Source organism: Rhamphochromis sp. 'chilingali' (genome assembly GCF_963969265.1).
Source record: "Rhamphochromis sp. 'chilingali' genome assembly, chromosome: 3".
Taxonomy (NCBI): Eukaryota; Metazoa; Chordata; class Actinopteri; order Cichliformes; family Cichlidae; genus Rhamphochromis; species Rhamphochromis sp. 'chilingali'.
Genome location: NC_137931.1, coordinates 15889973 through 15913509, shown reverse-complemented (window position 1 = coordinate 15913509; position 23537 = coordinate 15889973). Strand labels below are relative to the sequence as shown.

General features: G+C 40.2%; 1 protein-coding gene across 1 annotated transcript in view; it reads left to right on the top strand.

Annotated features, from left to right (window-relative positions):
* The window catches only part of LOC308393546 (dedicator of cytokinesis protein 9-like), a 56826-nt gene that overhangs the window by 4597 nt on the left and 28692 nt on the right, over nt 1-23537 (top strand). The window contains exons 2-6 of the mRNA XM_080877401.1: nt 7395-7511; nt 16830-16919; nt 18681-18763; nt 20716-20785; nt 22739-22834. Of these exons, the coding sequence (XP_080733527.1) occupies nt 7395-7511; nt 16830-16919; nt 18681-18763; nt 20716-20785; nt 22739-22834 (456 nt within the window). The remainder of the gene's footprint in view (nt 1-7394; nt 7512-16829; nt 16920-18680; nt 18764-20715; nt 20786-22738; nt 22835-23537) is intronic.

Here is a 23537-nt window from a genome sequence, read left to right as displayed (position 1 = left end):
ATGCAGAATACCCAGCATCTTATTATTACCCACTTATCTTATTAGGTTACAGATTGAAGACTGAATGAAACTCAGCTACTAGTTTAATTTAACCTCATTCTGAATTGTTGTTGACTGTTATAGACAGTGGCAAAATGTGTTTTAAATCTGTGTATGACATATAAGATCAGTCTGAAGGGGAAGTTTCACTTCTTTTCAGTCAACACCCTCACACTTTGACTCCCCAGGCTAACTGTAGCTCTCAAACATTATGTCAATCTGGCCTTATGCAATACTCCACAGACTCTTGTGATGTGCTGTGTCTTTATATGTATATGTTTGTGTGTGTGCACATGCACATGTGTGTGCGTGTATATATATTCCCCTCAGGAACTTTGTGAAAGGCTCACATGTCGTAATTGGTTCAAGCTGAATAAAAGCAAGTGGAGACTATCCCACTCCACTTCCTCCTCCTCTGCTTTTTCTATGATTTTTTTTTTTTTTTTACAGGCTCTTACGGAGATGGGCCTATAAACTGATTTGCAATCCCTTCAAACACACATTCAGAGCCAAAGTCACTTGTGGTGTGACTGTTATGGTATCCGTGATACCCTGTGGAAGTGTATGAGAGTGCTCCAGAGATGTGGGTGAATGAAGCAGAATGACCTCAGTGCAGCCAGTCTATTGACAAGGGGCTGATTATTATACTGAGCTGGCGTCACCGTCACTGCAGCCTCCGTAGGATGACAGGGACACAGCAGTCAGCAGTGCATAAGACCAAAGGACAGCCAAGTCTCTAACATGCATTAGATTCAGTGTACAGTAAATGTTTTACCTCAAACTCTCCTGTTGAAGACAGTTGTTTTGCCCATTTTACTTCACCTAAGCTTTGAGGTTTAAAGGGAAACATCAGAATCCAGTGTTTTCAATATATTGTTTATTTTAAAGGCTTTCACATGCATTGCCTGTTTTGCTACCTCTTTTTGTCTTTTTGTTATCAGTACAGCTGCTTTTTAAAAAGTCGCCTGCTAGGTGGGCTTTCAGGTCACTCTATATTACAGTTTCTGCAGCTTTTGTGGTAGGAACCTACCTACTTTCCACTGCGACTGTCTTTCTGTTTGTCTGTCTTCATAGATATTTCATTGTGTCTTCATACGTGAATGAAAATAACTTGCAAAGCATTGTAAGCCAAAAGTTTTGTTCCCACTCAGTTCATAAAGTTTCTGTTTTCATAGTCAAGCTTGCCAAGTCCTTGTTTAGAGTGTTGACATGCTAGCATTTGGTAATAGAAATATCAGTAGTTTATAAATAAACTCAAATATTCAAGTTTAGTATTATAAATGTGTCCAATTTATGGTGGTAAGTTTTTAGGATTTGAGGCAGCTCAATGCTTGCTTACAACAAACCAGCCGTTAACCAGACCCTTGTTCACATCTTTTTGAGTTACGGTAAAGTAGATGTTAAATATTCTTAGCATTTCTTCAGTGGGAGTGCAAGTGACTTCAAACATACGGTTCCCATAAACTTACAGGAGCAGCCTCACAAGAAACAATGCAGCTAGCTTAGCAGCGTCATACCAGAATGTCACCAGTCTTCTCCCTGGTGGTATTGGGGAAAATTACTACGTGTGCAAAAATTGGTGTATCCGGTCGTTAAGTGATGACGTGACAAATCCTACTTCTGGGCCTAAAGTAGTCTGTGTTTAATATGGCTTTTGTGTTGTTAACATGTTTAATGTTTTGTATTTTCTTCTATTTAATCTCAAAAAGCTCCTAAAACAGTCAGTGATCACTGTTGACCTCCCTCGGCTTTTATTACCGCTAATCATTTATTTAAGATCAGTTTTTAAAACCTTAGGATGTAACTACAGCCCAGCCCATGCAGCAGTATATGAATGACTAACCTCGTATTGTGGATGGATTATCTCAGTTGTTCTCCTGGCTGAAGTTTGGTCCTTTTACAGCATCCTGCCATGCGATTACATTTGTACCTGACCACGAGAATACTCACGTTAACTTTTATCGAGTGGAAAAAAAGTTAGCTTGTTTATATTATGCTAACATAGCTGTGTCGCTAGCGATCACGTAGCACATCATTATATACCAGCTAGTCCAACTTCAGTAACCCTGCAAACGTCACTGCTGTTTTCTGTCTTCATTTATGTTGGAAGTGATAACAGAGCTGTACGTTTTAATTTGTTTCCAAAACTCCGCAGTCAGGGCATGCTATATTGTGTTTAGATAGAAGCTAGCGAGCTAACTTCCTGCTAACTTCTAACGCCGTTAAATGTCATAAATTCCGTTTTCATGGATGCCTGGATGTTAAACTCAATTGTTACACCTGGTAGAGCAGAACACTGATCATTATTAAAGATGAAAGACAGTTTTTCAACTCTCAGAAATGCCATAGTGATCGTTTGATATATGGACCTGCAGCGGAGTTTAGGCCCAGACACAGCTAGTGACGTCAGACTTAACGACAGGATTCATTGAAAGCTGTCTGGCAGGTGTAATAAAAGTTTAGAAAAACTCTTTACAGCCCAAGTTGTTCGTAGTGTATTTAAAAGTAGAATGGGAGGCAGAGCCTTCAGTTTTCAGGCCCCTCTTCTGTGGAACCAGCTTCCGGTTTGGATTCGGGAGACAGACACTATCTCTGCTTTTAAGATTAGGTTTCACACTTTCCTTTTCGCTAAAGCTTATAGTTAGGGCTGGATCAGGTGACCCTGAATCCTCCCTTAGTTATGCTGCAGTAGGTGTAGGCTGCTGGGGGATTCCTATGATGCATTGAGTATTTCTTCTTCAGTCACCTTTCTCACTCACTATGTGTTAATAGACCTCTCTGCATTGAGTCATACTTGTTATTAATCTCTGTCTCTCTTCCACAGCATGTCTTTTATCCTGTCTTCCTTCTCTCTCCCCAACCGGTCGCAACAGATGGCCACCCCTCCCTGAGCCTGGTTCTGCCGGAGGTTTCTTCCTGTTAAAAGGGAGTTTTTCCTTCCCACTGTTGCCAAAGTGCTTGCTCATAAGGGGTCATATGATTGTTGGGTTTTTCTCTGTATCTATGAAGCACCTTGAGGCGACTGTTTTTGTGATGTGGCGCTGTATACATAAAATTGAATTGAAAGTTACCCTCCCTATATTTCTGCACAACCACCCTAATTGATATAAACCAGTGTATGAACCACATTTGACTAAAATCCTTCCAGCAGTTACTTGCTCTTTTACTGATGGTTTTGCTGGACCATAATGAAGCTCTTCTGCACCACACCTTATTGAATAATAAATGGTGCACTTTTCCGTTGTTTTTAGAGGAAATAATTTCTCTGCATGCTACATTTCAGCAAGTCTCTTTGAAGCTTGTACAGTTAAAAGAAGTTGTGCAAATGATCAAAGGAAACTGCGGCACAAAAAAGTCTCACACGCTCACACAACTCACACACGCTTGCCTGCCTGTGTGCTACATTTTATTAGGAGCGATGGATCTGAAACTGCAGTGGAGCAATGATGGCCTTTGAAGTCATTCTGACCCATAGCATGTCATCTCCACGCTGTGATGTCCCACCTCCCCCTCTTACAGTCTGTGTGCACTAGGGAGCCATAAATTTACACCTCATGGAGATAATTGGATGAGTTATTAACTGTGTGTGTGTGACTCAGTAAGACTCCATGGCTCATAAACGGCAGTGTGTTTTGGAGTTGTGTGAATTATAGCTTAATGGAGAAAAGAAAGCCTCCAAAATAAAGGATTTGCATAAATTTAGCACAAGTAATTCCTCACTGAAAACTTTAAATGTCATCTTTCTGAAACACAGCCTTCGATGGAAAACGGAGCTGAGCTGAGGCGCCTCTGTTGCTTAAAGATTAAAGGCAAGTGGTTGTCCTCAGAGAGAGTGATGACTGTATGGATAAGCAAGAGGCAACTCAAAGTGTTCCTGAAGCAGCAGGAGAGCGTGTGCTGTATCTGAGACCCGGATAAGGGGGAAGTGTGTTTTTAGTAGACCCTGCTGTGGGTGCCTGCTGCAGTGGATACAGCACAAGAACAGTTCAAAGCAGAGCAAAACAGCAACGGGGAGTAGAACTTTCTCAATGCAGACTGTTGAAATACTGTAACTGTGACCATTGGCCATGTTTTCATATCAACAGTAGCTTTAGTGTTTTGGAACCAATGTAGGATCCATCTGTAAAACTAAAGCTTGTAGCTTTTATGTGTTCACATCATGAACAAAGTAATTCAGATGCCTCCTTTGAGGTGTTGATCAACCAAACAAATGACAAGCCAACTTTATTTTCTGGCATTTCAAATATGAACCTCAATGACCTCAGTATTATTGAAGTGCACTACAGTATAAGAAGGACAAACAATTTAGAGTAAATGGTAAGGTCTATAAAGTAATGGTTTGCTGTACAATGCATTTTGATAGCATTGTCTTTTGAGATGAGTGTTTAGGTATTTACTACACCTTATTTTAAAGAGTTAGCCTTTTAAGTGTGTTCGAAATGAAAGTAAGTATAGTATATCTGAGTTATTGCATCTTTTTTCCTACCTTTTTAGGTGGGTTCAGTTTTCAGCTTAGTAGTAGGTGGGGCCGGCGAGTATTTGTGCCTCTTCCGAATGTTTAATGGGGATGTGATTATATTCCCCTCCTACTCACACAAATCACATACTGTACATACAAATGCACACACACACACACGCATACACACACAGCTGTGAGCCCCTCCCACCCTCACAGACTGGAATAGAGAACGGGAGAGAGAAGCTTGACGGTTGCGACTGAGTATAGAGGGAATGTCACTGGACCCTGGCAACACTCTCACAGACTAAAGGCAGTAGCCCAGTGACAGAATCGTCCATCTGGCTATAGGCACAGACAAGACTGATCGCCATGCAGGGACGGGCAGGAAAAACACCCAGAAAGGAGATGGTGATAGAGTCTCCACAGCAGTACAAGAGCCTGGCTGAGATTGAGGCAGAGGTGGAGGCAGGGTCACAGGGGGCAACGGTGAGTTGTACTTATGCCATATTTCAGAAATAAATCACAAGTTGTTTTTTTTAAATCTGGAAATTTCTTGCTAAATGGAAGAGATGTGATTGTTACCTTTTAGTGCATAGATTCTTTTTAACAGCTACTTTGAAGATCTTTTTAAAGGCATTTGAAGGAAATTGGAAATAGTAGGTCACACCTCTCCAGAGGGTTGAATGTCAATCTTTTTTAGGATATGAAGCACTTGTGAGTCCTTTTTTTCATGAACTGTTCCTGTGCCTTAGTGAGTTTGAGAAGTTAAATGCAGAGTTGATAGAGAGCTCATTTGTTGAAGAAAATAGTAAAAAGCACCATAGCCTGGGAATGAATTACTTGAAAGTCACACAGTTCACAGCCGCTTGCTGTTATCTTCGATCTCACTGGCAAACATTCAGTTGGAAATTTGAACTGAAGTTTTTTTGCTTGTCATGCTCTTATAGATCCAAGGGACTAAGAGCTATTTGCACTGTATCATCAAAAGTATTGGTTGGATGAATGTAAATGTAATTCTGTGAGCAGACATTTGTTTATTTTTCTAATGTATTCACTGGATTCAGAGGCTTATCCAAATAGTTTGAATCATGTGTACTTCTAGTGGTCACTTTGAAACCAGAAATCTCAGTTTAGTTTTACAGCTATTAGTGACAGGTCAACACTCAACTGAGCAGTTTAGGAACTGAAATGATGTTGAATCAGTTCCTAACTACTGTCAATACTAGTTTAATCCATACTAAAGCAGGTGCATAGCTATGCTGGGCAGTCAGTGTTTTTGTCAAATACGGATGGATAAAAAAAATTCTGAATGAATCAGTCGAAAAATGACAAATGCAGATCCTTCCACACTGGTAAACTGCATTTTACAATTTAGCACTTAACATCCAGTCGTGCTCTGAGCAGACAGTTGTGTCTAATTTTGTGTCAAGAGGGTAAGAGGAAAACTCTTGATAGAGGTCTTATTGTTGGGGCCCAGATGGCAAGAGGCCAATGGCTTCGGTCACAAAGGCTGTGTGTGACTTGCGTTGGTCTGGTTGATGGTCAGGTTGATAACTTTATCAGTGATTTTGGAGCTAACACAGTTGGGTGGATCTACTTAACATCTTTTTTTAAGTAAATCCAAAAAAACTAGGTGCTGTTACTTGGTGCTATTTAAATAACATTGTGCTGAACTGAATTATGACCATTAAGAACAGAGGTGAAGGAGAGAGTGCGGCAAGGGTGGAGTGGGTGGAGATGAGTGTTGGTGTGTGATCTGTGACATTAAGGATAGCAACAAGAGTGAAAGAGCAGGTTTAAAAGACTGAAGTGTGGTTTGATGGAGGTGGCAAAGTAGTAAATACTCTGCATATGCGAAACATCAGCACTTTAGCTTTATTACAGTGAGTATGTTCATACATTGATGTTAGAATTTGTGTTAAATCTGCAAACTTAGCCTTTTCTTCTTTTTTGCACACAAGGCATAACTTTTTTTCACTGAGGTGTCTGTTAGTGACTTTGCTTGGAAAACCCCTTCTTTTCTTCATTCTCATGTTTTACTTCACAATACTTGGCAGGTATCCTAGTAAAATGGAGTTTAAAAACAAAGGCAAACCTATAGTTTTAAGCTTCAGTTCCCACACAGAAAACATAGTATAGCTACTTAATCTAGCTACAAGGGCTGAAACTGCAAAAGGGCACTCAAATACATTTTTGGCCTTAATGTGTAGAGAAATGTAGCTGTTCAGAACAGCTATTTCCTTGTAATTAACTGGTTCTGTAAACACAGAACTGTGTCTTGGTTTAGTCTAATATCCACATCCACAGAGATGGCGTGTATCACTGGTGAACATCAGACTTTGTGAGGGAGGACATGTGGGGGGGAACCCCTTGGGTCTTTTCTGTGGTATGTTACAGCTGATGTCTGCAGTGACAATACAGCATGGTCTACTTCTAAGTTAAAACTCCTGGTCAGGGTGTATCTTCCTCCTGTTGAGGTTTTAAATCTGAGCTCAGCCCACTGTGACTGGTACAGTGACACACACACACACACACACACACACACACACACACACACACACACACACACACACACACACACACACACACACACACACACACACACACACACACACACACACCAGTGTCTCCTACCGTAACCCACATTCACTGCCATCTCTGTTTCTGTTTCTACATCTGTAGCTTTCAATCAGTAATGCTGTGAAAGGACAATGGCAACTTGTTGTCCATGCACTGTGACAGATTTCCTTTTGTAACTTATCTCACAACCCGTGCAATAATAATACCCTTGACAACTCTACAGTAAAAGACTGCCATTAAGGTTGTGCGCTTATGCTGTAAATGACTACGACAAAAATGTGAAGAGCTGGATTAATTCAGTCATCTGTTCCTTCAGGTAAAGCCAAAGATCATTGAGCCTCTGGATTATGAGAATGTGCTCCTACAGAGGAAAACTGAGATCATCAGTGATGTTCTCAGAGACATGCTGCAGTTCCCCACAGACGACTTCCAGGTAAGAAAAGTGAGAGTTCTGAAAGCCATGCTGCACTACCTTTTAGGGAAATGTAGAGAATCCATAACTGTGAGCTGGTAAACCAAGTACAAAGAAGTATAGTAAGTATGTATAAACAAGTATGTGTCATACATTGGATTTTTACTGTATTGTGTACACTGTCTGTACAGCATCTACATCTGCTGCTTCCATTCAAAAGAGCTTAAAGAATGCATCAACATGACATCACAGTAGTGCTGAGATTGATGTTAGATTGGCCTGTTCCCACTTTTGGAACAAGTCATGCTCAAATAATTGCCACTTGTCAATCAGTCTCCTTGGCAATAAACCAAACTTTATTCTTTTCTTACTGCACAATAAATTTGACAAAAACACCAAACCAACAAAGAAGAGATGAAAACAAACACAACCATGGGGCACACTACTGTGCTGGACTCAAACCCACATATACTCTCCTGCTGGATTAATGTGGCTTAATCCATGGCTAAAATGAATCTCTAACAGAGACACCATTTCTTCCTATTTGAATAAATTTGGGTAAAATGTATAGTAATTAATTACATGAAAAAGACATTTTATGAGCAGTTTTGTACAGGCTCACTGTCTCATGTCAATGCCACATACAGTAAAAAAATATAAATTAATTAAAAATTCATAGCAACAATAGTATGTGGTGGGAAATCTACAGTCTACAACTCCCCTCTGGACTCTTTCGTAATCAGTAGATGATGGGTGGGTTTCATTACAAGGCCGTCTGCAGTGTATAGCAGAGGTGTGGACTCGAGTCACATGACTTGGACTCGAGTCAGACTCGAGTCATTAATTTTATGACTTTAGACTTGACTTGAAAAAATGTTCTAAGACTTGTGACTTGACTTGGACTTTTACACCAATGACTTGGGACTTGAATTGGACTTGAACCGGTTTACTTGAAAAGACTTGATATTTTACCCCAAATATAAAATTTAACATGCATATTATATAGAGATTGAAAATGTGACGTCATTCACGGGTAGAACCGCAAAGGATTCTGGGAACTCGTGGCAAGCGGTACTAGCGCACGCAGGCTTTCAATTAAAATCAGTTATACAGCGATAAAAAGAAACACAAAAATGTCAAGAAGCTGTTGTATTATTAACTGCAATAGCCGGTCGCATGACAGCCACGGGAAGCCGACGGGTAAAGAGATCGGTTGTTATCGGATTACGTCGTTGAAGAGAAATTGTTCGAGCCATGTTTCCGAAGTAACAAAGACGCGACGGATGGCCTGGATTGCAGCCATTCAAAGATCAAATATAACGTCCCAGAACACTCCAGCTCACAGGTTAGTCTGCTCCAAGCATTTACACGAAGGTCAGTGTTTTTTAGTAGTTAATACGTCATTTTCATAACATAATTGGTGATATAGGTTACAAGCAAGTCTGGCGCTGAACAGAAATTGTGGCGCTATGCTCCTTTATTTATTGTGCATAAATAGTGAATTGTCCTGACACAATATTGCGTTTCGCTTATGTTATTATGGTACATTGACAAAAACATATACGTTTATTCACAGGATAAAACAGTTGTTTTGTATCACTAATTGTCCAGTGCGATTACAGCATACAGTATTGTTGTCACTGCTACATTTCTGTGATGAACCAGAAATTATTTCCACTACTAATTAATTACCGTTGAGCTCAAAGGTTATATTAATAAACGGTTAAGGAATGTGTATTTATGACGACGATTTGTGAGATTGGTAAACTTATGATACGTACGATGGTCTTTCGTTCTACACGGTGCATTTCAAGGTCCTGCACCCATCCGTCGGTAAACTGTACCTGGACTTGTTGCAGTGACCGGAAGTTACTAAACTTCATGAGTGTATGCACTCACTCCAAGAACCGTATGATTATTAATATGCATATAAATAAAGAAGCTATTTTGTGCAAAGATGTCAACTGTAAGAATGCTGTGCATAAACATTTACTCTGCTCCATGTATGATGATATAGTGACTGCTCTGTATAAAAGTGGCACACTGCTTGATAAACAATATAAGCATAAGAAACCTAACATCAGACCTGGCTGGAAAGAACATGTATCCATGTACCATGATGAAGCTCGCATAGCTTATAAATGTTGGGCCATGGCTGGAAGACCTAAACAAGGCCCAGAATTTGAACAGAAAAAATGTGCGAATGCCAGATATAAGTACGCTGTTCGCTTTATAACTAAAAATGAGCAAATGCTAAGAGCAGATTCTTTGGCCAGGAAAATGCTGTGTAATAATACGGCAGATTTTTGGAAAGAGGTGAAAGCTCTTAATAACTGTAAACCATCTCTACCATCAACTGTTGAAGGTGTTTCTGGGGCAGATAACATTGCAGCGTTATGGAGACAGCATTACAGTGCGTTGTTTAACTGTATAAAAAGTGAACCATATGAGGACAATCTTGACATGAGTAATGACACAATAAGTGTAAGGACACATGAAGTATATGAAGCCATTCATAGGTTGTCTGATAATAAATCCTCTGGTTTGGATCACATCACTGCAGAACATTTAAAACATGCTAGTGTAAGGCTAGCTCCTCTTTTAGCACTCTGTTTCACTGGGTTTATGATTCATGGCATATTACCAGACTCAATGCTGTGTATTTTACTGGTACCAGTTATGAAGGACAAAGCTGCAAAAGTGAGCTGCTTGGATAATTACAGGCCAATTGCACTAGCCAGTATTTTATCTAAGGTGTTAGAAAGAATCTTGTTTGACAGAGTTAGTGTGTTCATCTCTTCTCTGGATAATCAGTTTGGCTTCAAAGCACGGCACTGACATGTGCATATATGCACTCAAGGAAATAGTCAGTTTGTACAGGGCTAAAAATTCATCTGTTCTCATGTCTTTCATTGATGCCTCTAAGGCTTTTGATCGAGTGAACCACAGAAAACTTTTTGATAAAATGAAGAGATGGGGAGTTCCTCAGTACATCGTGAGGATTCTCTCTTACTGGTACGCTCATCAGAACATGCAGGTTAAATGGGGAAGCAGTATTTCTGCCCCCTTTGGTGTCAGCAATGGTGTTAGACGGGGTGGGATTTTGTCTCCAATTTTATTTAATTTGTATGTTGATGATTTGTCCATACAACTGAGAGCCTGTAACACTGGGTGTATATTAGGTAAAGCAGATAAATCATCTCATGTATGCAGATGACCTGGTTGTTTTTAGTCCAAGCAGTGCTGGGTTACAGGATCTTCTTAATGTCTGTACTGAATATGGTGTGCAATATGACATTGAGTACAATGCTGCTAAAAGTGCTGTTTTGATATGTAGAACCAAGCAGGATAAACAGCTAAATTTCCCTTTGTTTAAACTGGCACAAAAAACTCTTGAAGTTCACAAAAAGGTGAAATACCTCGGTCACTTTATTACTGAGCAAATGAATGATGATGATGACATATACAGACAACGGTGTAAGCTCTATGTGCAGGCAAATACTATTGCACGCAAATTCAGCTTTTGTTCACTTCCAGTTAAAGTGGCTTTGTTTAAAGCGTATTGCACACCGCTATATACTGCCCCCTTGTGGTCATCCTACAAACAATGTAGCATGCAGAAGCTGCATGTTGCATATAATGATGCGATGAGAATCCTTTGCAGGATACCTAGAAGTGGTAGTGCCAGCCAGATGTTTGTAGCTGTGGGTGTTTGGACTTTTAAAGCACTTTTAAGGAAGCTAATGTTCAATTTTAGAGAACGACTGGATGGTTCGAGTAACAGTATAATTTTAGCACTCACAGATCCGACAGTGAGTGGTTCCCGTTACTCATCCAGTCTCAGAAAGCACTGGTTAAAGTGTTTGTGTATTTATTGATTTATTTTAAGTAATTGTGTTTTATGTATATTATGGTTTTATGTTTTTACAAATGTTTTAGATACTTATTTATATACATATATATATTTAATGGTGTATACCTTGTGTTGGGGGGGGGGGGGGGGGGGGAGTGTTGTGTGTGTGTGTTTTTTTTTTGTTTTGTTTTGTTTTTGTCTTGTTTTTATGGACATGAAGTCTGCCAATTAAGATTGAATTGAATTATAAAGATCCATTAGAGTGTTCATCATATCGTCCTATATCACTCTTAAATGTAGATTTAAAAATACTGTCAAAAACACTTGCTCTCAGGCTAGAGCAACATCTACCATTGTTAATTTCTCCAGATCAGACAGGTTTCGTGAAGGGTAGGCATGGTTTTTTCAACCTGCGCAGGTTTTTGAACATATTACACACCAAGTCAACTACAACCCCTGAAATTGCCTTATTACTCGATGCTGAGAAGGCATTTGACCGGGTGGAGTGGGATTATCTGTTTTATACTCTGCATAAATTTGGATTTGGCCCTAATTTCATTTCATGGATTCAGTTACTTTACTCCTCACCTATGGCACGTGTTAGAACAAATTCGTTATTCTCTTCTTATTTCCCACTTCTCCGTGGTACGAGACAAGGTTGTCCCTTATCCCCTCTTCTTTTTGCATTATCAATTGAACCACTGGCGATTAAACTGCGAGCTGACAGTTGCATTAAGGGCATCTTCAGAGGTGACCAGGAGCACAAAATATCCTTATATGCTGACGACCTCCTGCTGTATATGTCAGAGCCTTTATGCTCTCTTCCCCGTGCTCTTGCCATTTTTTAATGTTTTGGTAATATTTCAGGTTACAAGTTAAGTCTGCATAAAAGTGAACTTCTCTGTGTCAACTCTATAGCCAGAAAGATTTCATTTTCAGGTTTTCAATTTAGCGTTAAATCAGGGTATGTGACCTATCTGGGGGTTAAGGTTACCCACTCATACAAAGATCTTTATGAAAGAAACTTTGTCCCGCTGCTTAAAAATACTGAGACAGATCTTCAGAGGTGGAACAATTTACCACTGTCATTAATTGGCCGCGTCAATTCTATCAAAATGAACATACTTCCCAAGTTCCTTTACTTATTTCAATGTATCCCATGCTACTTACCCAATAAGTATTTTATAACACTGAATAAGCATATCTCTGCATTTATTTGGAATGGCAAAAGTCCACGAATTCGTAAAGATTTCATGCAGAGGACTAGGCCAATGGGTGGATTAGCCTTGCCAAACTTTCAGTCTTATTATTGGGCAGCAAATATTCGTAATATGCTGTACTGGATGAGTAATGTTACTACAGAGACTCCAGCTTGGCTCCAAATTGAGTCATCCAATTGTGGCAAAATTTGCTTATCAGCTTTGTTGAGTTCAGCTCTCCCATTAGAACTATACACCTATAAACGTAACCCTTTGTTGTATGACTCGCTCAGAATCTGGGTGCAATGTAGGAAAAGGTTGGGGTTACACTTAATGTCAATTAAAGCACCTATCTGCTCAAACCATATGTTCCCACCCTCCATGATGGACTCTGCCTTTAAAATATGGGAAAGTAATGGCCTTAGAAATATCAAAGACCTTTTTGTAGATGGGATTTTTGCCTCATTCACGCAGCTCCTGAAGCAGTTTAATGTTCCTCGGCAACATTTTTTCCGCTATTTACAAATTCGTCACTTTGTAAAGAGTCGATTTCCTTCATTTCCGGAACTACCTGAGGAAACTTCTTTGGATAAAATTATTAATATAAACGTTCATAAGAGAGGGGCGATTAAAGAAATCTATGCTATACTATTAGATTTTCAATCTCCTTCTCTCTTCATCCTTAAAGCACAGTGGGAGAAAGACCTTGGGATGACTATAACAGATGAGCTCTGGCAATCTTTTCTCCAGAGGGTACACTCTTCTTCGATATGTGCCAGGCATGGGCTCCTTCAATTTAAGGTCCTACACCGATTACATATCTCCAAGGAAAAGTTAGCCAAGTTCTATCCAGGAGCTGACCCTCTGTGTAACAGATGTAAAGCAGAAACAGGTTCGCTCCTTCATACCTTTTGGACATGCCCCAATCTTCATACCTATTGGGTGTCTATATTTAACACTCTGTCAGAGATGTATAACGTTAAATATGAGCCTTCTGCTCTAACGGCTATCTTTGGGGTGATACCTCAAGACATCACTTTGCCAAAATGCTATTCGAATTCTATTGCCTTTGCTTCACTTATCGCAAGGCGCCTTATACTTTTAAGATGGAAGCAGGAAGCTCCTCCCACACATGAACAGTGGCTTGCGGAGCTCATGAGGTTTTTACATTTAGAAAAGATGAGATATACACTGGCAGGTTCAACCACCAAATTTCTTAGGGCATGGCAGCCATTCTTGATGTACATGGAAACATTTAAAATGACCACCTTATCATGACCAGATACCATATCTCTATATCGCTATCATAGCTAACTGTACACTGAATGTCCCTTATACATTTTATTTTTCTATTTGTTTGTTGTTGTTTGTTTGTTTTTTGTTGTTTTGTAGGGGTTTCTTTGGTTTGTTTGTTTGTTTTTTCCTTCTCTATTTCTGTTATCTTTTGGGGTATTGTAAATACTGAACAGCAAACTACTGTATGTTCAATGTTTTGTTGTTAACATGCTGCTGTGACTGAAAATAAAATTTATAAAAAAAAAAAAAAGATTGAATTGAATTGAAATAAATATGCTAAGATGAGATAGCTGACTTCATCTAACTAGCAAATGTTGTCCAGGCTACGTTGGTGATACAGTTTTTTTTAATGTGTATGATATTTTTGTCATGCGATTTTAAAGCCGGTCCTACAACCGCATCCAAGAATAACATGCAGCGTATCTCAGAACTGTCGGTGAAAATTATTCTTGGAGCTAGGTTTAATTGAGCTGCATTTTAAAGAGGTGCAATTTCACAATTTGTGTATATTTTCTAAGTTCACTATTTTGTCATGTGTTGAGAAAAACACAGATTTTAAAATTACATGGTCTAATATTTACATTTAGCATAACTGCAACATTATTTTTTCGTTTTTTTTTTTAAAGACTCGAAAGGACTTGAAATTCAAAGTTTCAGACTTGTGACTTGACTCGGACTTTTACACCAGTGACTTGAGACTCGACTCTGACTTGCCTGACATTACTTGAGACTTGACTTGAGACTTGAGGATAAAGACTTGAGACTTACTTGAGACTTGCAAGACAATGACTTGGTCCCACCTCTGGTGTATAGTGATTAGTGAATGTGTGTGTGTGTGTGTTTTCATGGTCTCGCCCAGTATGTCCATCTAACCTGCCATATGTTTTACATCACTGGGCCCATAGAGAAGGGAGGGAGCTAGCCAGACATGTGGGTGTAGCATGGGCACGTGCTGCACAGATTAACACATATGAGCACACGCCCACGTTCACATTTATCAGCCTGCTAAGAATGCTGGTCTGTATCTCTGCATGCACATACGAGCAGAATACGGTAATGCCTGTATTTTAAAAACAACAAAATTAAATGGGATTACGTGAAAATGGTACTTTCATGGGCAGTTTTGCAGATCTCCAACTGTCACCTTACTGGTACCTTCAGTTTCCAAAGAAGAAGGTTGACCTCAGGAGACTCTCTTCTTACCCTTTACCACTCTGGCCTCTGTGATCTCTATGCCCTATAAGTATTTAAATTTTGTCTGTCCTCCTGCATTAGTGCTGTGGGAACACACTCCTTTGGTCTGGTGGAAGTCATCAAAGCCCTGTTTTAATGACTGTGAAAGGAATGATGTTAACTGGCTGCCAGCAGTTCCTGCTCACAGTCAAAAATGTAAATTTAGCCACCTTTAAAGAGCAACTTGTCCTTTATGCTTGTCTATACATTATGGATGTTACAGCAGCAGATGGATATTTTGGGAACTATATTTATAATATTTCTCTGTATTAATATACTGTATTGTCTTTCCAAATCATATATAATCCATTAATAAATCCATAGAGAGAGAGTAGAGTCATAGAGGAAATGAAGCTGAACAGTTGAAATATCAGTCTGAATAATCTGAATTTTCCACATTATAAATATAAGAACTATATTGGACCTTTATGCAGGATTACACACAGGAAGATTCAAGTGAGCCCAGTTTATCTATTGGCATACATTTGATGGCTGATGTGAACGTGAGCTGGTCAGACATGCTTGCTAATGGAGGAATGAAGAAACTAGGTCATTGTGCCACAGCTGCATACTCATCTTTGTGGTTTGAGCAGAAAAACAGAAGACTAAGTGGTAGCACAACCTCCAGTAGCTTGAAAGTCTTGCCAGTCTTTTTCTGGCCTGAGGTGCTTTTTGCTCCTTTGCTTTGGATTATCACTCGTCATCTGTGTCTGGATGTCTCACTCTAATAAGGCTGGCAAAGATGAATTAGGTTGGAGTAACGTTTGGCTGCCATAAATCCTCTGTAGCAGAGGATTTCTCTGAGTAATCATTATGATTCCTTTCACTTCATTATTAAAATGCATTTTTAATATTGTCCAAGTTTACCAAGCTACTTTCAGCTGCTCCCTTATTCACAAGGGGTCAGCATAATGGCTAGCTCAGCACATTTCATTTGGCACTCTTTTACACCGGATGCCCTTCCTGACACAGCCCCCCTGAGGGATTGGATGATCTGATATCCTCGTGTTGGTGTTGTTCCCAGACCATCATGAAAATGTTGTTCCAGGTTCAACATTGCAAGTGACCAATCACATTGTTGTGACGTTATTCCAAGCCATTCGTGCATTTATGAAATTCCAATGTTGCAAGGACAATATCAATTCTGCTTACTGTTTATTAAAGGGTTACGGTTAGGGTTAGGGTCAGGGTCTGTTGATCGGCGGACAGAGGCGGTTTCACGCAGCTTAAGTACAGTTTTTTGTTTTACGCCAGTTTTTCCCGAAGTCGCAAAACTATGACGTCACAAAATTCTGATTGGTCACTTGCAATGTTGATCCTGGAACAGCATTTAGTATGATGATCTGGGAACAACACCAACACAAGGATATCAGATCAACCTGAGGGATTTGTGTCTCCTCTGTGGATCAAACCGGGGATGCTCACTTGTTAGGGAAATGTGTAAACCAATACACAGTGGAGCCACAATGAAGTATAATACGATCATCCATATGAAATAAAAAAATCACAGAGGCATAGGAAGTAGCTGCCACTATGCTGTAGGGTAACTGAGCACAGCAGTGAACCTTCTTGGCTCTAAGGAGGCCGGAATGTTGCCTACCTTCTTTTGAAAAAGAGTACAAAGAGAAGCCCCCAATAGGGATCAATAGTTCAATAGTTCAAACAAGAGTAAAGTGAATTTTTGGTCTTATAAAAACCTAAACCTAGATATGCTGTGCCAACCTCATTTTCAGGCCTGCCTTCTGTGTCTCCCCTCAGATCTCCACCCTGCAGCGCCAGGGCCGGACTCTGTTTTCCACTGTGCCAGAGACTGCAGAGAAAGAAGCTCACTCACTGTTTGTCCAAGAGGTAAAACTAATACATATCTGGATGCAAGCCTGCTTTGTCCGTTATTTATCACTCAACCGCACCACCATGATTTCACCTTTCAGCCAAAAGTAGGCATCCAGATTGTGTATCTGGATTTCACTCTTTGAAGACTCATCAAAGGGGGCTTGTATTTTCAGATACAAATCCATGCAGGGACATACTCTGATTTGTTTGTGGCAGGTTGGCAACGAGAGAGCTAATTATATTTCAGTCAAATCTAAGTGAAAAAGACAAATGTTATCTGACCACTAGAAACAAGTCATACCATGTGTGCTGGAATTTTTTTCTGCTCCCCTTCAGATGAACTTCCATTCATGTTCCCCGCCCTTACATGCTTGCTAACAGTCCAGTAGATTGGCCACAGATGGAGCCTATAGTTCATTGGTGGTTCATGTAGTTTCAGAAGAGCTGTGTGTTGAGATTGGTTTGGGTGCAGCCTGATAGAGCCTGATAGGTGATATTCCCCCACAGCTGCAGCCAAGAGTGAAATCATAAGTACATCTGGAGCAGCTGTGCTCCTTACACATGGGATGTTTTGTTTCATAATTTGTTATTCTACATTTTAATGACCCCCTTTTCCCTCACATTTTGTGAACACAGAACTGATGAGCACACATTGAAATAATAAAGCTATGTTTAAACTGCTCTTTACCTCAAAAACATGTTCTTTTATGCTTTGTTATCTTGAATAGCTGTTTTTTTTATTGAATCATGTTCTTTTTCTGCATATTAACTATAAACTTGTATAACAGTGTTTTAATTAAAACATTCAAGTGCTCTGAAAGGATTCATTCTTTAAGTTTACTTTGAATGATTTGATTCTCTGCTAAAATTCTAGGTTTGCTCATTTGAAAAGAAACAAAATGTCGTTGAGTGAAATAAGTATTTAATTCCCCACAACCCAGCCACAGATTGGCTGTGGAACACAGATTACAACCAATCAGTCACACAACACTTGTTGTGTGACTGATTGGTTGTAATCTGTGTTAAAGTATAAAGGAGGGATCTTCTTCCACCAAGGCAGATACCTCGCTGGGTTACTTTTAGGGGAATAGCTGTACTTTAAAAGTTTGTAATGCAGTAAACAGAGGTCAGATGTTATTTGGATGCAAACTATAATGTGATATTTAGAAATACCATATCTCAGTATTGTTTCATAAATGTAGCCAGAGGTAGGGGTGAATTAGTTTTGAGGATCCAAATGTAGGACTCATAGGCAGTCATAAATAAACTTTTAATGCTGATTAGCAATGGGTGTACAAAGTCCAGGAATAAAATGAGGACAAACCAGCAAGTCCAAGTTCGGAAATCATTGGAATAACAATACAAGTAATACTTTGCTACAAGAACACGTAGCAATACAGACGACCCAAGACAGGACAAAGGAAGATACACAAGAAGTGATGAGGGGAGAGGAACCAGGTGATTACTATACTGACTCCTTTTAATCATTGAATGGCCCAAAATCAAAGATATTCCATTTATAAATAGTAAAGTAAGACATTTAGTAAACTAGAGATAATATTTAGTTAGTAAATAACAGAAGAGTGAACAAAGCGTGCATCTGCTGACGCTCCTGCATCAACAGGGCCATCTATTCCCAATTAAAAATAATTTTTGTAATGTTGTTAAACATCTCCATACTTTTCCTAGATTATTTTTTTAATAAATCTAATTACACATCTGTATATGCTTTGTTAAAGAGACCCCTCACCACCTCTTTACTTCATGTACCTGCAGTGTATCACGACCTACAAGTCTGACTGGCACGTGGTCAACTACAAGTATGAGGAGTATGCTGGAGACTTCCGCCAGCTTCCGAAGTGAGTATGCTGGAAGGCTTCTGCTAACAGGTCCATCAGACTGCACGCTCTCAACAGTCTATCAATGCTGCATTCATGTAGCCAATGATAGTGTTACTGACTCTGTTTCAAACACTACAGTGAAATTAATAAAGACAGTATGTAAGTGTTGCTGGTAGAAGGGCACTCCACCACATCTGTTTTTATCATTCTCAGCAAGTCTTGTAAAAGCATGTTGCCTTTATAAGTCTGATTTGTCTTAAGCACACTGCTGTTAGAACAAATCATCTATATACAAATAGCAGATTAGCAAAATTTGTTTAGCTCATCACACTTTGTGTGTGTGTGCCACTTGTTTTGCACATATTCAACTCTGTATATTTTATATATTTTATTATTATTATTATTATTATTATTATTATTTTTTTTTTACTATTTACTATTTAATTTGTAAAAATGTGTATACACACACACACACACACACACACACACACACACACACACACACGTAGGAAAATATTTAGTATACACATCCAGAAATGAATACACTATTATATATTGTACATATATTTATTAGTTTCAGGTTGGCCATTCTTGTATTTTGCTCGTTTGTGTTGTTGTGTTTGCACATCTCTGTTGCTTGTGGGGCTCGCACACAAGAATTTCACTCGCATGTGCTGTGCCAGTGTGCCTGCACATGTGATGTGACAATAAAAGTGATTTGATTTGATTTGATTTGCATATATATTCTTACTGTACTGCTTGCCCTATGGTTCTAAAAGCCTCCACAACATATTGTAAATCTCACTGTGTTCAGTGGCACTGCCCTTTGTGTACAAGTCCCAAAGTGTGAACTGGTGCCTCCTGGTGGCACATTACATTATTCTGTAATAACAGAATTTCAGTTTGAAATTGAAGTTACATATTTATAAAAAAAAAAAATCATTTATTTATATTTAAATAAAATGGGAAATACCTGCAACCGGTCGAGGTTGAATAAAATATTTAGGATATACATTTCTTTCTTGTATTTTGGTTAGAGTGAAGATTTAAGATTGGGTGGCCCTATGAGATTTGGGAATGGCTATTTCAATCAAACGCTGGATTCTCTTTTGGTGGTTCTAAGCTGCACAGTAAAAATAGAACACTTTCGATGTTTTCCTACCAAGGAAAAGTAGAACTATTCTTGGATAGCTGTTGCCCAATGGCATCATAACAAAAAGAAAATACCACAATGCATATGTGCCCTTGGATGAACCTTTACTTCACAAAAGAAATGAGTATTACAGATGTATGTCATGGTTAAGACATTGCAGAGTAACAGCAAGCTGGTTTTGGCACTGTTTATAGTTCTAGTTCCCCAGAGCCACTGGTGTTTGAGCTAGAGTAGAGAAACAGCTGCCGATTTCATCAACATCTTGCTAGAAGAATTACCTTACAAGATGTGGCTGAAGTGGTGGTGAGGTTATCAATGTGCTGTGGGGATAAAGGTTAGTATAGTTCAGTTAAACTAAAGAGTTAAACATTCATTGAGTGTTTAACTTCAAACTTAATAGTCTCAGAGTTGTAAAGTAAAGTAAAGTGTAAAGTGTGCGTGTTAGTCCCCATAGGGAAATAGTTCCTCTGCATTTAACCCATTCACCCAGTGAAGCAGTGGGCAGCCACCAGTGCAGCGCCCGGGGAGCAGTGTGTAGGGAACGGCACCTTGCTCAGGGGTACCTCAGGGTAGCCGTTCAGTGGAGTCGAACCCCCGACCTTCCGATCATGGGGCCACCACTCTACCTACTGAGCTATCCCTGCCCTTGATTAATGAAAACATTCTTGGCAAATGCTTTCGCTTTCGTCCGTCTTGCGCCGGTCCAAGAATTTGCCCCAAACATATGTAAGAGTTCTTACATATGTTTGTGAGATGGTTTAACATGAAATTGAATTAAGTGAGCCAAGGCTGAATTATCTTTTCCCAAACTTTTCAGTAAGGTATTGAGACCTGAAAAACTGGTGGCTCATGTGTTTGAGGTGGATGAAGATGTGGAAAAAGATGAGGTAAGATGACTAATTCCAGACTCGTCTTCAGCTGCTTGTTCCCATAGTTTCTTTGTGATCCACTTCTGCTCCTGTAAGATACAGAGCTTATAAGTGTGACTTTGCATTCTTCCTTTAGGACTGACCAAACGCTCTTCAAAGAAACTCAAATACAAGGAAGTGTAACAGAGCGCACTTAGCTTTTAATTTATTACTAAACATTGTATTTGTTTAGTTTCAGTACTCTTTTACAAGCTAAATGTCTTTACTGCTCTAGATCCACACTGTTTGTAGCATTCAAAGGCACATCTCTTCCCAATAATTATGACACTTTAACAACGATTTCAACTTTGGACCTTAATAGGCGCACAACAGCACTGTTTATCTTAATGTGTGTACAGGTTCTTACTATACTGGTGGGGACCAACAGCCCTTGTGGGGACTAAAATTCAGGTCCCCACGGGGTTGAAGGCATCAGTCCAAAAACAAAACATCCACAAAAACACTGGAGCACAGGGAGAAGTTCATAAACAGTTCAGGAGGCCGACCCGGAGGACGAGCAGTTCAGGGGGCTGACCGCACAGCAGAGCCGTCAGCGGACACAAGGTGCTGAAGCAATTCCTCTGACCCTTCAGCGATGGCGGACGGCTGAAGCGGCTCCTCGGGCCCTCTAGCGATGACGGACGGCCGAACGGGCTCCTCGGACCCTCCTGCGGAGACAGACTGTCCAACGGGCCCCTCGGACCCTCCTGCGGAGACGGACTGCCCGACAGGCGCCTTGGACCCTCCTGCAGAGGTAGACTGCTGAACGGGCGCCTCGGACCCTCAGCGGTGGCCAACACAGAACCAACAGGTGCAGAGACTGATCAGAACCAGCAGGCACAGCTGCTGAGCAGGTGACACTGGAGACTGAGCTAGCGGCTGCTGCTGAGCCGGGCAGAACATCCTCCGGTGGGCCGGGCAGCGAAGCAGTTGTGGCTGGGTGAAGGTTTAGCGTATTGATGATGAAATTCCGTACGAGCGGGTGAAGCGCATCCAGTAGTCAGGGGATCCTGGAAATGAATCGCTGTAGCCTTGTTTCCACAGCGTGATGAAACTCCTTTCCCTCATGATTGAGCCACAGTTGAAAGAGTTTCTCCACGGAGTAAATAATGTCACGGCAAAGGTCTTCTGGTTGAATGCCGCTGGGTCCATGTTGGCTGGTTTGTGCTGTCACGGCTAGCAGGGCAAGCCGTGTGAGTTTTAATAGAGGACCCAAGATGCAGGCAGCTTCAGATGCGAGTGAGCTTTATTAATAAGGATGGACACACAAACCAGAATGTAGCAGGCACAAAACAAAACCTAAGAGCACTTAAACTGGGAAAACTAACCTGAACCCAGAACAAAGACACCTGGAGACTCGGGAAAGCAACACAGACAAACCAGCAACAGGCAGCAGAACACACAGGGCTTAAATACTCTCAGGAGTTATCATGGGATAGAAGACAGGAGGGGAACACACCTGGGAGAAATCACGGCTAGACACAGATGTAAAGCTGAGAACACTCACATGAGACAGAGACCTTCAGAATAAAACAGGAAACTGACAGACACAGAACCAGACAAGACACTGAACTTAACAGACAGATTCACGAGCAGACACTGTGACACCATGGATAGACAGAGGGAACACAGAGAAGTGGGAGCAGGTAGGCACAGAACAGAAACCTAGCAAATGGCAAACCTTAACAAAAGACATAACCAGAATAAACAAGAACATAGAATAATATAAGGAAACACAAAACACTGAGTCATCAGACTCAGGACCATGACAAAATGTGGTTTTAGTGTCAGGGTTACGATTGGGTTATGGTTAGGATTAGGGTAAGGGTTAGAGTTAGGCATACATTTTTGATGGTTATGTCAATGAGATATCCCCACAAGGATAGCAACACCAGACAATTTTTTTATTTTCCCCTTAATCTCCTCCTCCAGGACACAGCCTCTCTGAGATCTCAGAAAGGAGGAGTGTCTAAGCATGGCTGGCTTTTTAAAGGCAACGTCAACGGTGCAATCACTGTTACAATGCGGGTGAGTACAGCAGACTGAAAATGACAGAAATTTACATTTTCTTTGTTTATATATACAGTCCGGATTAGAAGTTTAAGACCACTTGAAAAATGACAAAAATTTATATTTTGAATGGTTGGATATAGTAGAGCTTCAACGTGCAACAAGAAGAAATGGAAGTGAGACAAAACATTTTTGAGCATGCAATTTATTGAAAACCAGGTTGAGGTGGGACGCAGTAAAACGGTCATTTGGAATTTCTTAAATGATTCTGAGGGTTAAGGAACAAAAACGTCAAGTGGAAGATCAAAAAACATTTTGTCTTAAGATCCAGCCATGATGTTTTTGTATATAAAAAAATCACATTTTATATATATCAAAGCACTTTAAATTGTAAGGAAGACCCTACAAAATACAAATATAACAGAGAAAACCCCAACAATCATATGAGCCCCTCTGAGCAAGCGCTTTGGCGACAGTGGGAAGCAAAAACTCCCTTTTAACAGGAAGAAACGTCCAGCAGGCTCAGCAAGGGACAGCTATCTGCAGCGACCAGTTGGGGTCCGGGGGGGCAAGACAGGACAAAGACATGTTGTGGAAGAGAGCCAGAGATGAATAATAAGTGATGATCCAATACAGAGAGGTGTATAGTCACGCAGTGCGTGAGAAAAGCGACTGAAGAAAAAAATACTCAGTGCATAATGACGGTTCAGTAACCCTACCG